The sequence below is a fragment of the Neopelma chrysocephalum genome, unplaced genomic scaffold (genome assembly GCF_003984885.1).
Source record: "Neopelma chrysocephalum unplaced genomic scaffold, ASM398488v2 Primary Assembly neopelma1_23b, whole genome shotgun sequence".
In the NCBI taxonomy this organism is placed as follows: domain Eukaryota; kingdom Metazoa; phylum Chordata; class Aves; order Passeriformes; family Pipridae; genus Neopelma; species Neopelma chrysocephalum.
This window is the reverse complement of record NW_020897692.1, coordinates 10,413,068-10,429,417: the sequence shown is the minus strand read 5'-3', so window position 1 is coordinate 10,429,417 and position 16,350 is coordinate 10,413,068. Positions and strand designations below refer to the sequence as shown.

Sequence of the window (16,350 nt, the reverse complement as noted above, 5' to 3'; positions counted from 1 at the left end):
GTAATGGAAGACTAGAGAATGTTTTTTTTTTTCCCCCTGGGTTTCACTGAGAAATAAGTAGTGCTGTCAGAATGAAGAGAGTCTCTAAATTATTCAGTCTAATTTATCATTTGAAATCTAAAATGAAAGTTCCAATGTGTTAACAATTTTCAGTAGTTGGGAAGGTAAATTTAAAAAAAAAAAAAGAAAATTAAGTACATTAGCTTAGCAGTTTACAACTATGCATATTGTTTTCGAACAAAAGAGCATGATAAAAATAAAGCTGTTGAGATTATCCAAGAGCAAGAAATGGGGGTAAGAATTTTAAAAGTATGTATTGTTTGTCACATCTGAATACTTCTGTGTCTAGAAAGATCAATCACCCTCTACTTAAGATCTTATACTGTGATGAGACTAACTGCACCTAATGCATCTTGCTTTATTATTTTCTTATCTCTCCTCTTGTCTTCCCTCCTCAGCCTCCTCAACATTAGTAAATTAACCAATGTTAATTTACTCAGCCTCCTCAACATTAGCCTCCTCAGCACTAGTAAAAATTTTTTAGAGCTGTCAAGCATTAAAACAGGCTGCCCAGGGAAGTGGTGGAGTCACCATTCCTGGAGGTATTTAAAAGACTGTAGATGTGTCACTTCGGCACATGGTTTAGTGGTGAACTTGGCAGTGCTGGGTTAATGGTTGAACTCAATGACCCTAAAGGTCTTTTTCAGCTGAAATCATTCTCTGCTTCTATGACTATAGACTCCGTTTCTGGCCAAGGAGCCTTAACACAGCCTTTTCAGCACAGTTTGTGTAGAGAATATAATTTTACATACAAAGCTAATTTCTTAACTCGTGAGCTTTGATCACAGTGTTTCAGCTTAAAGGCAGCTTCTATTTCCAATGCACTGTTAAAGAAATACTGTTCTGAAGTTTTATGATCTCACTTCCTCTTAAGATATCCAAACATACAAAAAGTTTAAAGATACCTGTATATTGACCCGCAAAACACTTCGAGAGACCTGCATGCAATTTACAGCAGTAAAAAGTGTTCAAGCGTGGGGGCCCTCTCAGGTGACCCAGGTGACGGTGAGCTCTGACAGCTCGCCCCTCAGCAGGCGAAGCCCAAGCGGCCGGCGGGTCCCGGGCTGGGCCCGCATCATCCGCAGGGCCACACTGTCCAAAGCCTGCCCGCGGCTGCAGCCCCTCCTTCTCTGGCGGCACAAGGGGCCTTCACATGTCTCCTGCGGGGTTCCCTGGCTTCCCCTTCCCTCTGCATTCCCGACTGAGGCGGCCTTGGAGCGGGAGGCGAGGCCCAGGGCGTAAGCTCTTCCAACACCCGCACGAAACACCCGTGTGTGGCCGAGATCAACACGAGTGGGACGCGGAGGGTCCGCACCGAGGAGCTTGCACCACAGCGCCTCGGGGCTGGCGCTGTGCCTGATCCCAGATCCCAGCAGGGGCGGTGAGCTCGCGTCCCACTACCTGGGCCAGCAGGCGCTACCCCCGCCATGGCGCCGGGGCGCGGCCCCCGCGGCGCGGAGGCCGCGGCAGGTGGGTCGGGTCCGAGGCTCTCGAGGCTGCCCGGGGAGGCGGAGAGGGAGGGTGACAGAAGGCTCCGGGATGGAGGCAGCAGCCTGAGGAGATGCCCCCACCTCGCGGTGTCAGGGAGTGCCTCTGGCCTTTGGGGACATCCCCCATGTGTAAAGCCCGCGCCTAAGGGTGTGGGTCTGGGGGCTGCCTGGAACACCCCCTGGTACTCCTGGTTCCCCGGGACACTTGCCTGGCTTTCCAGGCGGAAGGCCTCGCGTAAAAAGCCTCAGGTGTTCGAGGAGCAGTTTCCGGAGGAAAGGCTGAGTTTATTTGGTTTATTTGTAAGGAAATGGAAGCCTTCCCATGGAAGTTGCACTGCTTTGGTTATTAATAATGATGAATATCAGCTATGAGTGTCTTCTCTCAATATTTATTCAGATTCCTAGTTTTTTGATGTGTTACAGGTCTGAATTTTTTTTGTGTGTGTTCATTTCACCCAAATCACAAGTAAGAACACTGTATTGTTGTGTATGGGATAGATTCTGGGATTCAGTTAGTGGTGTTAGTGCTCTGCTTGTTAAAAAAAGGTTGCATAAATATGCAGGTATGACAGAATAGTAAAGAGTTATCGAAGTTGCCAGTATTTTTACCTGAAACTGAATATTTCTAATATCAGTGAATTCAAATGATTGTGTCTGATCACCCTGTCCTTAGAAACTGAGAAATCATAGTGCGTCATCTCTTGCATTTTTCTCAGTGGCTGATGGAAGAAAGCGATGATTAATTTTGTCTTACCACTGAATACGCTGGGTTGGAAGGACCTTGGTGATCATCTGGTTCCAACCCCCTTGCCATGGGCAGGGACACCTTACACTAGACTGGGTTGCTCAAAGCCCTATCCAGCCTGGCCTTGAACACTTCCAGTGCAGCTCCTTAATAGCAGAGCATGAGGCACTAAGAAGTCCATAACTTAGGGTAAACAGTCCATAGCAACAGCCAAAACATCAGGGTGTTATCAACATTATTCTCATAATAAGTCCAAAAGACACACCACTATACCAGCTATTAAGAAAAAAATGTCCCAACTGAAACTAGGACAGGCATCCTCAACTTCTCTGGGCAACACTTTCCAGTATCTCACCACCCTCACAGTAAAGAATTTCTTCCCAATATCTAATATAAATCTACCCTCTTTCAGTTTAAAGCCATTCCCCTTTTTCCTATCACTACATGCTCTTGTAAAAAGTCCCTCTCCGGTTTTCCTGGAGGCCCCCTTAAGGTACTGGAAGGCTGCTATAAGGTCTTCCTGGAGCCTTCTCTTCTCTAGGCTGAATAACCCCAATACTCTCAGCCTGTCTTCATAGGAGAGGTGCTCCAGCCCTCTGACCATCTTTGTGACTCAGACGTTTTTTCAATTTGAATAGACTATTAATTGAGCTGAATTAAAGTGTAAAAAGTACTTGTCTATGAACTTGGCTACAAATGCTTGGCAAGTGCCTTCAGTGCTTCACAGTGCTTCACTGTCTTTTACAATCTCTAGTGCTTCATAAATTCTTATTTACGCACTACATATTCAAATGGGGTTGTAGTTATGTTAGTATCTGTAATATATATAAGGCTTCATTCTTTATTGTATACTATGTGCTTTTTAGAGTGCTAGGTTCCTAGAATCTTTTCCTTGTTTTCTAGTACAAACATTTCCTTTCTTTTGAACAATCTCATCTTTCATTCTGCCAATATTAAATTTCTGTCAGAAACCCAAGAACAAGGTTTTCTAAGTACAATGGATGCTTTCTGGAAACATACTTGAGTGAAACTTGTTCACTGAAAGATACTGGTCTTTTAAAAACTTAGGGAAACCAACCTGTTCAGGTAAAGGTTGAAAGTGTGAAACTGAAAAGAAGAATGGTGATATTTTAGTGACTAGCCTCTGTATAATCCTCCAAACTCTTGATAATTGTCTTTTTTGCACTCTGCTTTGAAATTCTACATTGAAAAGCTAGTACAGTCTTTGTAATAAGAAAATCTTGGGGAGATATGGCTGCTTTCTTGTTGTAACTTAGCATTATATAAAGGCTATGATTGTTTTCCACAGTCCAAAATGCCAACTGTAAATTTATACTTTATGTAATTATTATTACCAAATATGAAACTTTGTAAAAAGAGTATGGGTCTGAATTTCATGGACAGTCTCTTAAAGCTGCAATGAAAAGTATATCCTCAATTCCCAAGTGGAATGGATTTACACTCAGCTGATTAAGTGATCACATTTTGTTTGGTAGGGGATGAAATCTTTGCTGACATAAGAATAGATAAATACTAAGAATACATAAGAATAGATAACCACTGAGTTATACTTTAATTTCTGAACAGTGGGTTTTATAGAATAAATTCCCTTTTCTGGAAATACTTTCATGTCTTTGGTAGTCAAAATAGTAAAGAGAAACCTGGTAATGGTAGTGTGTGCCAGATTAATTAGATGTTGTTGTAAGTGACACATAAAAAAAGCCTGTTGGTGGAGAAAAAAAGAGTGCAAAGGGAAGAACTCTCAGCTTCTAGGGAGAACATATACACAATTTTAAACTTCCAGAAAACTCAGGCTTATATTAGTGTTTTCAAATGATCTTATTGAAGAATGATGCACAGAAACTTTGAGGGGCTGAACTGATTGTTTTATGCTCATATAATTTTGGGCATACTTGACATTCCTCGTGTTTTACTTTGCACCTGTCTGCTATTTTGTTTGTGCATTGAAAATGTTTCTATGTTCACAAGATTATTCTTTCAAACTTTTTTCCATGATTTTTGGGGTTTCTTCTAGAAAGCTTTTTTTTTTTCCAGAAATATTCAAAAGAGCTAGAATTATGAACTTCTTTTAAAAGGTGCTGGTTTCAGCCTTGCAAAATTTTTCTTGTTAGTTAGGCACTTAAATAGTTTTTTGAAGGTCTCAGCTTTAGCTGCCTGTGGTGCAGCAACTCATCTCACTGAAGTTAGCTGTTCACGGTACATGTGCATCTGATCTAGTCATCTGAACGCTCTGTGTAGTCTGTGAAGGGGAACAAACGGTTCTGGGTCACGACTTAACTTCACCACACAATAGATGTACAAATCACTTGGCGTATTTTTAATGTTTGAAATCTCTGTTTCTGCCCATTGGTAATAAAGGAAGTCTAGGCAGCTGCAGCTTTCTAAATTGTAGATTTCTGTTAAGAGAAGATGAATCCTACCTCTAAAATGTTACTGAAATCTTGAGGGATTATGCTTATGTTCTTAAATTCTCTGAAATGGTTATAACTGAGAAATGTTAATAAGCTCTAAAATATTTTTCAATGCATTCATGTTATTTGGTTTTGGAGAATTTATAAAACTTTTAGAAACTAAAATTATTTAGAAGTTATATAGTTTGAAGAAAAAAATCATGCTACATTTAAATCAAGTTCTCTCATGCTTTTAAGTATTTATTATTTTCAATATTATTTCAGCATTTTGAGCCATTAAAAATATGCTGGAGTTATTGTTTAGGCTTGTTTTAGGAAGAGCAACTTCTTTGCTCAGTGAGTATGTCCACATTACATAACTTCGTGTATTACGAGAATAGGTTGTTTAAAAATGACACTGTGTATATTAAACCACAGCTGTGGTTTAATATACATTTTTACAATAAAAGCTGCTTAATTGGAACACAAGGCATACTTTGGTTCATCTTGATTATGCAGCTGTCCCATTATCATTGTTTATTATATACATGGTGACAGTATTATGCTAGACATACCAATTAAATCAAGTTTATTTTATTGTTGCTTAATGTTATGGCCTTATGTGTCTGCAGCTCAGCCCAGTTCCACTGGAGCACTTGCAGGGTTTTGTGCTCCATCATAGTGAGTCAGTATCTTGATTTCTCTTGTGTAAAGCTGAAAGAGGTTACAGAGATGTGGGTAATTTTGTCACCTTTATTTGCACTGTGTAATTGACAGACTAGTTAAAGTAAAAATCATGGCAACAAATCAATTTTTCCTTTTATATTTGTACCTTTAAGGACAGACCATACACTTAAATTTAGAAGGAAAAGCATTTCTTTTTAATATTTAGGACTGTCTGAAGATTTTTAGCTGTGTAGTAGTGATGAATGACAGTTTATTTCTGTCCTGACAAATCCTCTTATTTTCAAATAAAAATTTCAAATGTGAAGAAAACTGAGCCCTTAAATGGCCTGGAAGTTAAATAAGTTACAGTCCATTTCATGTCTTATACTATTGATTTTTTAAATTATTTTTTAAATTCAGATTATAGTGATCTACATAACAAGTAAGTGTCCTCTTGAAAGCAATAAGGTTTTGTCGATAACATTTGCAGCAGTTTCTTCCATTATTAGCCATGAATTTCATGGGCAAACTTAGAAATCATGCCTGAGGTCTGCAATTCTTTGACATTAATGAGTATTAGTCCAATGTTTAATTATTTCAAACAAGTTTAGGCTTTGGTTTTATGTTGAGGTACCTTATAATTTCAAATCATAGCATAATTTAGCCATCTTCCCCCATTTCTCTGTGACTTGCCTGTTTCCAATATCAGTCAAAAAACTGTGTACCACTCAGAAAGGTAAATTATCTAAAATTCACCTCTCTTACCCATAAAGACCCGTGAAAAACTTCATAAAAGCTCTAGAGCTGAGGATTCACCTGTGCAAACTGAGTTGCTCATCCTTTGATGTCTTGGTGCAGCATATATTGTGGCTCCTCATGGTAGAGAAATCCAGAACTGGCTGAGGAGCTCCAGTGGACATAGGCCCAGGAGCTGGGGTAGGCTCATCCCAAGATCACTGGGGTTTTTCTTCAGCAGGCAGTCCATTTTGATCTGACTGCAAACTCAACTGCACCTTTTTCTAGGTTAATCCTTTCTGGGAGACCAATTACTCTAGTTCACATGTGTTAATGCAAAGAAAAATGAAGGGATCATCCCTGCACTTCAGTTAAAGAGACAAAATTATTGTTATCCTTGTCAACCCGTTGTTGATTCTAGTGCATTCTGGCATGGAGTAAAAAAAAAGAGGCAGAAAATCATCTTCTGACAGCTGGGAGAGTGGAGAGTGCTAGGGGAGGAGTGGATGCCTTTATGCCAGTAGTGGGCTCAGGGAATTGTCCTTGTTTATTGAAGATGTCACGTGTTTGACCTCAGCTTCCAGACTTTGACAAGAAGTAATTGGTATGAAAGTGGGGACCACTAACTAGCAAGGTACAGTCCTTTTGTGGTGGTGCAGGTCCTATTTTTGGAAATAGGAGATTTTATAGGTTGTTAAAACTACTGTAATGAATGGCTTAAGTTTAGATGCAAGTTTCATGGCTTTAGTGAATGTTTTCTTTTTTTTTTATAATAATGACTGATTTGAATTCTTTATGTTTTTTAACAATAATGTGAAATTACTTCCTCTTCACATGTTTCAGACCATGTAAAAAACAAGGTGAGACTTACCAGAAGTTTATATCAAAGGTCCTCAAAGAATCTTACACTACATCTCAGTTCCCCTTGGTTATGTAACACAGAGCTGTACAGGACAGTTCATGGCTTATTTTCTAATTATTTCTGCAGGTGAATAATTGCTCAGCAGCTTTCCATGGCTAGGATCTCAGCAGGGCTGTGGGTTCCTGCAGGAGGGTTAGAAGGCTGGAGACAGGGAGGTCTCTCTTTCTTGTGTTGGAAATCTGGAGACCAAATCCTGTTTGACAGTGATGTCAACCCATCAGGTCCTCTGAGGGCACTTCCAGTTTGTGGACTGGGGGGATTGCATAGGGAACCTGTCACCAGATGGTATCTGTGCTGTGCCCTGCTTCTGGCAGAGTTTGCAAGGGGTTAATGGTTCTCTCCTTAACACTCAGTAAGCACACAAATAGAGCTTTATGTGTAAGTAGTTATTCCCACTGAGTAACACTCAGTATCAGATATGTTTTAGAGGATAATTCTTGATCCTTTTGATTCCTGTCGCACATATTTTGGCACTAGCAGTTAGGACTAGACTAGTGACTTCCTTCTGCTCTTGGCTTGATACTATTCCCAATCAAGGAAAGTTTTTGGTTTGGTCTAAAACTTTTTTTCTACCTAAGCATTGGTGTAATTTCTATGTTGATAGGAGCAAAAATATTATTGATAAAACTCTGTAGCTGCCAATATGCTTTTAGTGGAATGTATTTACATTTGGTGGTGCAGCACTTCCTGAGAGCAACAGATTGCTGTGCAATTTTTTGCTAATGCATGGTTGGCCAGCATCCCTGTATTTCTAACAGCATCATCCGGTGTGTTATTTTGTAGAGGACTTTTACAGTGGTTACTGAGGGAGCAGTTGTCCTTTTAGGGAACAGTGAAAAACCTGAATCAGCCTGTAGAACTCCTGCTTTTCGTTAAACAAGCTTCTCTTTTCATGATCATAAAGACAGCAAAGAGAAGAGAGATGGTGACAGTGACAGTTACAAAAAGGAGATGAGAGAGCTCTATGTTCTCCATAAAATCTTTGAGAAATCTACTCTTTCTGGAAATACGCAGGAATATTGCTATTTATCGTTAATTATCTGTTTTTAGACAAGAGATTTTTAAAATTTTGAAAGAATGACTTCTCCAAAAACTGCTTTGATTGTGTCTTGTTCCTAAGGAGAACCAGCTTTGTGATCTGTCCTGCCTTTTTTTTTTTTTAACAGCATCTTTACAAGTAGTTATTCTAGAAAAGTAACAATTCTTTTTCTCCAGAGTAAAAATATCTCCTTAAAATCATTCAGTGTAACACACTCCTACTGTAGGAGTCTGTATAAGATGTTAGAGGAAAAGGCCTCCCTCAAAATCCAAACTAATTATTAACTAAATTCTATTAACTAATATTTATTAACTAGTCATTAACTAAATGTATGTCCTAAGTGTTAAGGTGGAGTGCTATTTGAAATTTTAAGGATTGTGATTTAAAGATAAATTAGGTGGTAAGACACGATGGTTGGTATATGTGCTTTACTAGGGATACATCTCCTTTAGAAAATGGTATTTTAGAATGCTGTGGGTGAAACATCCCTTTGCTTGTCTGTGTTGTGTTATTACCTTGAACACTAATAGTTTTTTATGTTTAAAACACAGTAGTCCCTTTTTAAAACAAAGTCAAAAACTGCCTCTCTCTATTTTGGTAATAAGTGGTGAAAAAATGCTACCAAAGTAGTATTTCATACTTTTCACCGTAGCATAGTGGTAATATATCAGTGGCCAGACAGCTAACTTTATGGGTTCGTTTGGTTGGGTTTTTTTGGTAATAATATGTAAGTAGAAATAAACAGAGTATCATAGATAAGAAGGTATTGGTGGTGACTTTGATGATAAAAGGCACCTAGGCACTCATGACATGCTGAAATTAAATGCCATTCCCTGTCCCATACTAGAATGTTGGTCCTTCTGCAATTTCCCTGAATGTAATTTAAAGGAGAATGCCAATACTGACAAAGCATGTTTTGAAGCAGAAAGTAAATCTTCTTTTGTCCTTAAAAGGAAGATGATTTAGAAAGCTTTTGCAAAGTAGTCTCTGGAGATACCAAAATGTTAAACAACTAGTGAAAGCCTTTTGTAAGACATCTTTCTGCATGCCCTAATTTATGGCTCTGCTCTGCACAGGAACTTTGTAAGAATGGAACTTGCCAAACACTGTTTGAGTAGTATCTGGGTGCAGCTTCTATTTAGAAGATGAGATAATTTGGGAAGCACCTTTCAGGTTCAAAGCTGAATATTTTGAATACCTTACTGTTACTATTTACTCTTCTTTCAGTGTGGTTCCATGTATTTCATTTTATTCGCAGCTTTGAAGGCAGTTCAATTAATTGCATGGTTCTGTATTTGTAAACATTTCCTTTGATGTATAAGGCAAACAAGATTCTTACACCAGTTAGTTGTCCCACAGGGGTGTTAATCCTTTGAGGATGAGAGAATTCTGCTTTTCCCTGGAGTTCTTAGATACGAATTGAAAAGTTTTGTGAAATAAATTTTATGTAAGAAATTTTGCAGAAGGTACCATTTAATGTATAAGTGCTTTAAGTAGTGGGCATATATAGTATAGTTCAGTTTCTGGGGGTTTACTCTTTAATTAGATTTAAGAATGCACTGGTGGCTTAGATTAGGTGGTTTTGCTCTGTTTCAGGTCAGGAATGGAGTGTTTCAAGTGGAGAACAGTAGCTTAAAATATAGCTGTAGGTAAATAGATCCCAAGACATTTTTGCAGTCTTGTCCTTTGTGCTCTGTGCAATTCAAAGAGTTAACTGATGGGTGTGTCTGAATGGATGGTGTGCAAGGGATGTGCAGGAATTGTTTGAGCATTTCAGAAGTATTTGAAAGGTGAAAGAAATATTTAAAAGGCAGCGCTTTGTGTAAGTGCCCCTGATGGATAAATGAATATATGATGATTTATGACTTACCATCCAAAGTTGAGGAGAACCAAAGGGAGAAATCAGCTTAGTGATAGCAGATGATCTGGTGAAAGGACGACCTAAAATACCTTATTCAAACCTGTGGTGTGACTATTTCAGAGCTACTCAACACGACATTATAGTGCTAAGCATGCAGTTTTGTTGGATAACAAGAAAAAAATAGTATTTTGACAAATGTTTAGATGTCAAGGCCAGGACAAAAGTGTAGGAAGTGATATTATTATTATTATTATTATTATTATTATTATTATTATTATTAGTCTGGGAGTAGTATTTTTTCAAGAAAAAATACATTAAACAACTGAATTGAATTGATGTGGAATTAGGAAAAAACAAGCAATTAGATAGGCTGGTTACTTTTAGTTATTTTTAATTTATTTTTTTCCTTTTTTGTTCCCAAGTCCTGTGCTATTTCCCATGGCATAATCATCTAGTTAAATATTTTCTTTTTCTGACTCCTAAAGTGCCTTTTTCCCCATCCTAATTGTTTGTACCAGACCTGATGAAACTATCTTCTTCACTTACCTTACTAGCCACTTATATCACCTTGCAGCTGTCTACATAGACCTCTTTGCAGGCTTGAGGCTTAATGTAGACTTAGAACTTCCAAGGGCAGCGGTACCAGGTGTCCAAAACCAGAGACTGCCTCAAAGTTTTATATTTTGAGCACTGTAAATTCATGGTAAAAAATTATATGTATTGTGTTTAATAACCCCCTTGTGATTTCTTTATTCATGGGCTTAGGGTTTTTTTTGGTAAGGAGGAGGGGGTGTCAAAGGGGTTTTTTGAGGTTAGTCTTTTTAGTGTCTTCATCTTTGTTTTAGTCGAGATAACATTTGAATTTAAAATTTTGCTAGAATAAGCCTATTTGAAGTGCGTGCTATTTCCACAATTATTCTCAAACATTGCCTGCATTTTATTTTTATAGCTGGAGTATAGCTCATGTATGTTTTATTCTCACATTGTGCACAGATGCTTGTATTTCTGCTCTTTTCCTTGATGATTTAGGAATGCATTAGAAACAAAAGAATTGGCCTTACTGTTGAATGGTTTTCAAAGTCAAGAAAATACTGTGCATAATTTCCTTAAAGGAGTCATAGTGAAGTAATGTTTTTGTTTTCTATTTTTCTAATGCAGTAGAAATCAAAGATGGAAGAGAAAATCAAATTTGGTATTTGAAAATATCAAAACTAGCATTGGCTTTTGCAATTATCCACTCAAAACCACCAGGGAAGAGTTCCAAAGAATATACTGAGCACCTTGCCAAAACTATATCTGAACAAGATTTTGGATGGAAGCGGAAAGTTGAAGTGCTGGAAGCTGAAGTTCTTCGATTAAGACAAGAACTTCTTTTGAACCGGATCTGTCCAAGATTCTGCTTGGAAAATAGTAAGTTTCTCAAATAATTTCTGACTATGTTTCAGTAGCAGGGAACCAAACAGCTTTCATGTTGCCTGTAGCATTTCTTTTACCTAGATATGAGAGTCTTCAGTGTACAGCTTTCTGTTTTTTCCAAAGCTCTGAAGTAGTGGAACACTTAATTAATTTGTAATGGGATTGTGCTTGAGAATTTGATCCTCAAGCAGAATTTACATATTTAACCTTCAGAATCAATATGTATTATACAGAATAATTGCAGCAAAAATTGTCAATACAAAATGTTACTCTATAACCTTGGAGATACTAGTTTGTAAGAATATTGATGTACCCTATTTATATTTGGAACATGTCTTAAAGACATATTGCATATTTTTTAATGACTTTACAGATGTTTAAAATCTGAATTTAAGCCTAATGTGTTGGAAGTGCTAATCCCTAATATGTATAACAGGAAGGTTGGGCAGGCAAAAGACTGTATGTCTGCTGATTCTGTTAATGTATTGAGACTCTGGATACTGTGAATGGGTTTTTTTTATGGCATATGATAAAATATTGTGAGTCTGATATTGTAGGACTCAGGAAGGAGGCTGTTAGTTAAAGAAGATGAAAAAAAAAGAAAACTAAAATAGATGAGTTCAAACAGCACTGTTTCTCTAAGTCGTGCATGTGGAGTGAGTCATGCTTACTCTGAGAGATCAATGGCACAGAGTGAGCTTGGAAATCAGGCAGTCGAGAATGTCTCCAGGTTCTGGGAAAATGTTTCCCTTGGAGATGGAGGTCAAAACGCTCTGGACTGAAAGAGAGAGACAGTTTGCTGTTGAGGGGATCACTAAAATCAAGATGTATAGTTGATTTATGACTTGAGATATTTAGAAGTTTCCCTCATAGAAAACTTGATGAGGCTTTACCACACTGCTTTTGTACTGAAACGGTGGCTTCTTTATTGCCTTGTGAGATTTCTAGTTTCTAACTTTGGCTGATGGGGGGATGCATTATTAGACTTTAGCTAGAAGCTCTAATGATTTATTTATTTAATTTTTATAATAGGCTTTTCTCTCTAGAGAGGTGATTTAATGACTGTTCATACTTACTGTTTATGTGTCAGTTCTCTGCAACCTGTTCCAAACATGAAGTCTAAGAGTAAAAGTAACTTCTAGAGAGATTTCAGGAGAGATTTGTTAACATCTAACGTCTGATGAGAATATTCTAATTGTGGATTAAGCAGAACATAGTAAACCCTAATCATTTAGCAAAACATAGCAAATAAAACCAATTCATCTGCAACTTCTGTGTTCTAAGTCTTGCTTTTGAAAGATTCATTAAATTTTAGTTGTGAGAAGGGAAGAGAAAAGCAACCATCTCAGGCAGATAACACCTCTTGCAAAGGTGGTTAATTTTCATTGCCCTAGTCACAATGAAGTTTTTTCACAGGCATAAAATGTGTTAAATCTTTTCTAATTTTAGATGTCTACAGCTACACTAAATTTTCTGCGCTTTCTTCTTTACCTGTACAGGGAAATAGCATGCTTACTCTGCAGTTTATGGTTCACTTGACCCACTGCAATATTCACTAATATGGATGTGGGGAGTTGTCTGGAAAAGTCAGTCTACATTCTGCTAGTAGTAGTCTGACTAGCTTAGAAAAAGTGCTATGATTCCCAAACCACTTAAGTAAGCTGCTGTTCATGAATAGCTTTTTTAATTTTTCAGGGTCTCAACATATCTGACCAAGTCTTGTTTTTTAGTGAAACCAAACTTTAATTTCAGTCTATTTTTAGCTAATGGACTCATAAATAGTAGAGATGAGTATCTATTGTCCATAACCCTTCTATATTTCTAGATTTCTCCGGGGTTCAAAACCAGCACCCTACTGATTTGAAGGATTAGTGTGTAGCTGCTTTTCCCTTGAAATATTTATTTTTATGACTACAGTGTTTATAAACCTGTTAAGACAGAAAACCTCTTGACATATGAAATATCTGTGGGAGTTCACATCAACCCCAGCTGTATCACACACTGTCCGAGAAAAGTAGGGCATAGTCTTCCCCTTCAGTTTCTCTTAACCACTTGAGTGTAAGAGCACAAAAATATGTGGAAAATCTGAACTGAATAGATTTCTTCATGCACGTTTTCCTTAGCATTGAAAGGACACTTTCAAATTCTTGGAGTGTAACTTTGAGATGGCCATTTTTTTAATGATATTTTGTTCTTTTGACTCTTTGGGGTTTTTTCTCCTTTAATTTTGGTATGGTATGTGATCTCTTTTGATAATGGATTTGAGCCATATGTTATTTTGGAAAGAGGATGTTCGTCATCAGATGTAACTGCTTAGTGGGCATTCATGATTACAGTGACATTGGAGACAAATGCCTGGTCTCTTGCTTTTTGAGTAAAGATTGTTACTGATACCAGATGGGCTATCTGTTGGTGAGATCTATGCATTCCTCTGGTGATCAAGTTGGTGATGTATATTAAAAGTAGAACACCTGTGGTTATTATATATAGGAAGATGGTCATAGGACCAAAGCCTTCCTGAAGTAGGGGCCACTACACCACTGACATCTTCTGCTGCAGGGAAAACAAAAAAAATCCTTTCTTGTGTGTTTTGCCAGTTTTGAGATTTTTTCAAGCTCATGGAGATTAGAAGGTTACTGCCGAGATATGGAGGCACCAGGAGCTTGAATCTTAGTTGAGAAAAAAAGTGATATAAGTGCTGTTTCATCCTGTTCACTTGAAAGCTACTGCGGATCCATCAAGCCATTTGTTTAGTACCCCGAGTCTACCACCTAATATCACACCAGAGACATACTCTTTAGGGATGAGGATAGCTAGGCTTGTTCTGAGTACCAAATAATCTGCTGATATCATGGATCCTTTTCCTCCTCTACTCATTTCTCCAGCCTCATTTTTGGAGTTGATGTTCTACTTAAAATAATGCAGCCTCTTAAAACAGTTTCAAACCCTCAGCTTTTATGTGGCTTTCTTGTGTTTTGTTTAACAACCCTGTAGATAAAAGAATGCCTGGGTTTCACAAAATCCACCAACAGAAAATCTCATGCAGTAAGGATAACACATTGTGTTTGTTTCTGCTGGTCCCTCTTCAGAATTGAAGAGTTTGAGTCCTTCAGCCAAGGTTCACTTTGCAGCTGTATCTTCCCTGCTCTGCATTCTGAGTGCGAGAGCTTTCCTCTCCCACCTGCTGTTTGCAATAATAATAGTAGGTCTTTTCAGAGGCTTCAGGAATGATTAGAGACTGCCCACGGAGTTTTATTTCCCTGATGTGAGAAATTTGTGAGCTCTTTGAAGCTGTGATACCTGTTTTCCCTCTCCACATAAAGTTGCACACAGCATGGATGTGCAAACACATGAAGGAGAAAGAACAAATAATGCATTTTTTTAAAGATATGTTGTCTAAATTATTTGTGTCCCATCTGAACAGTTCTCTGTCCTCAGAGACTCTTAAAAAGTTTAAGGTGCCTGACTTAGGGGGAGGAGCATGCTTTGCTGCAGGTAAACTGTTCGGTGGTGTGAGCTGTTACAGTTTAATGTGTTTATAAAATTGCTGTAGTGTATATTCAATGACTGTGCTGTGTCTGCAAGTTCCTGTTCAGCTGCCTTTCTGAATACAAGGACTCTGTTCCTTGGTGGTGTTTTTGGCTGTATGTCAATCATCATCATCTGAGGAGGAGAAGCAAATCTTTTTGTAATTATCTGTTCATTATTTTTCACCTTGACAGTATTGTCCTGACAACTATGCCCATGAGCAGAAAAAAAGTCAAATTTCATATTGAATCAAAGTTTCCTGCCTTTCTTTGATTCAGATTGAAATTTCACAGTAAGGAGGATAGAAACTTCTTGGTGTTATTCCAAGAATAAGGATATAAAGTATTTGAGCCTTCTGTTGTCACTTTGCTTTGGGAGCTACATGAAAAGATAAAGGGTCTTACAAAGCACTGATAAATTGATAGATTCATGGATTGAAGCACCTGTCCTCTAAGACAAATTCCTTCACTGTTATCAACTCATAAAATCAATGATCATATTGTTCCTTGGCAGGCTCTTTTAAAGAGCTTTGAAAAGCCTGCAGCTGTTACTCCAACTTAAGAAGGCATAAATGGAGTACTCTACACTTTTTTTTGCCAAGCACATATTTTAAGAATGACAATTTAAAGGATAGATGTTTATTGCCTTGGTTGGTTTCAGCTGATGCTCTTGAAGGGTTCCAAATCAACTATCCAGGGTATATGTTTAGCAAAACTTGTATCAAGTGTGTCTTCTCCCTTCCTTAGCTTCACCTTCAATCTTGGTTCACGTTATTCCCTTCTTATGCAGTGGGTGGACATAAAATGTTCGAACTGCTTACTCCTCTAATTGAAATAAAAATCAGATTCTTTCCACCCTGTCCCTTTCTAGAATTAGTTTAGTCTTCCTTTTATAGATAATTTACAGTAGAACTTCATCTGCCATGCCCTGAAGTCCCCTCCTGTTCTCAGCCTCCACAGTAGCGCGTGGCTGCCAATCCACCCTACCGTAGTGTGTCTGTGTGTTTAGGGAAACTTTGAACTCTGAGTCAGAATGTGATTAATGTGAATGTCTGATATTTAACTGTAACCTGAGGCTGTGTTTGACCTTGCAGGATATTCCATTTCCTGTGTCAAAGAAGCAGCTTGTATCTCTTTTGGGAATAAGAGCCAGGAAAAAAAATATTGTATCTCCTGCTTCATTCCTTAACTTGGTGTGTTTCTTGAGGCATTTAGTTGTATACGTGGAAAAAGGGAGCAACTTCCTTTGCAGATTAGTATGAATGAAGACACTTCAGTCTCCTTTTTTCTTACTTCCGACTTCTCAGACTTCCTGTGTAAGTAGAAGCATACAGAACTGGAACCAGCCCACTCAACAGCTGAAGTAAAACTGATTATAAACAATACCCAACTCCAATTTACCAGCAGCCTTCGTTTGGGTCATAGAATTCAGCCTTCCCTCCCCTTTCTGTTTCCCTGTAAATCATGGCTTGGGTATT

At 38.1% G+C, this 16,350-nt stretch overlaps 1 protein-coding gene across 3 annotated transcripts in view; it reads left to right on the top strand.

Moving 5' to 3' along the window:
- The first annotated feature begins 838 nt into the window (after window positions 1-838).
- The window catches only part of MEI4 (meiotic double-stranded break formation protein 4), a 77,155-nt gene continuing 61,643 nt past the window's right edge, over window positions 839-16,350 (top strand). The window contains exons 1-2 of one of the 3 annotated variants that reach the window (XM_027696906.1): window positions 839-1,530; window positions 11,091-11,339. In XM_027696906.1, coding sequence (XP_027552707.1) covers window positions 1,488-1,530; window positions 11,091-11,339 — 292 coding nt within the window. In that variant the 5' untranslated portion in view covers window positions 839-1,487. The other 2 variants (XM_027696898.1, XM_027696914.1) reach the window with 2 other exon arrangements.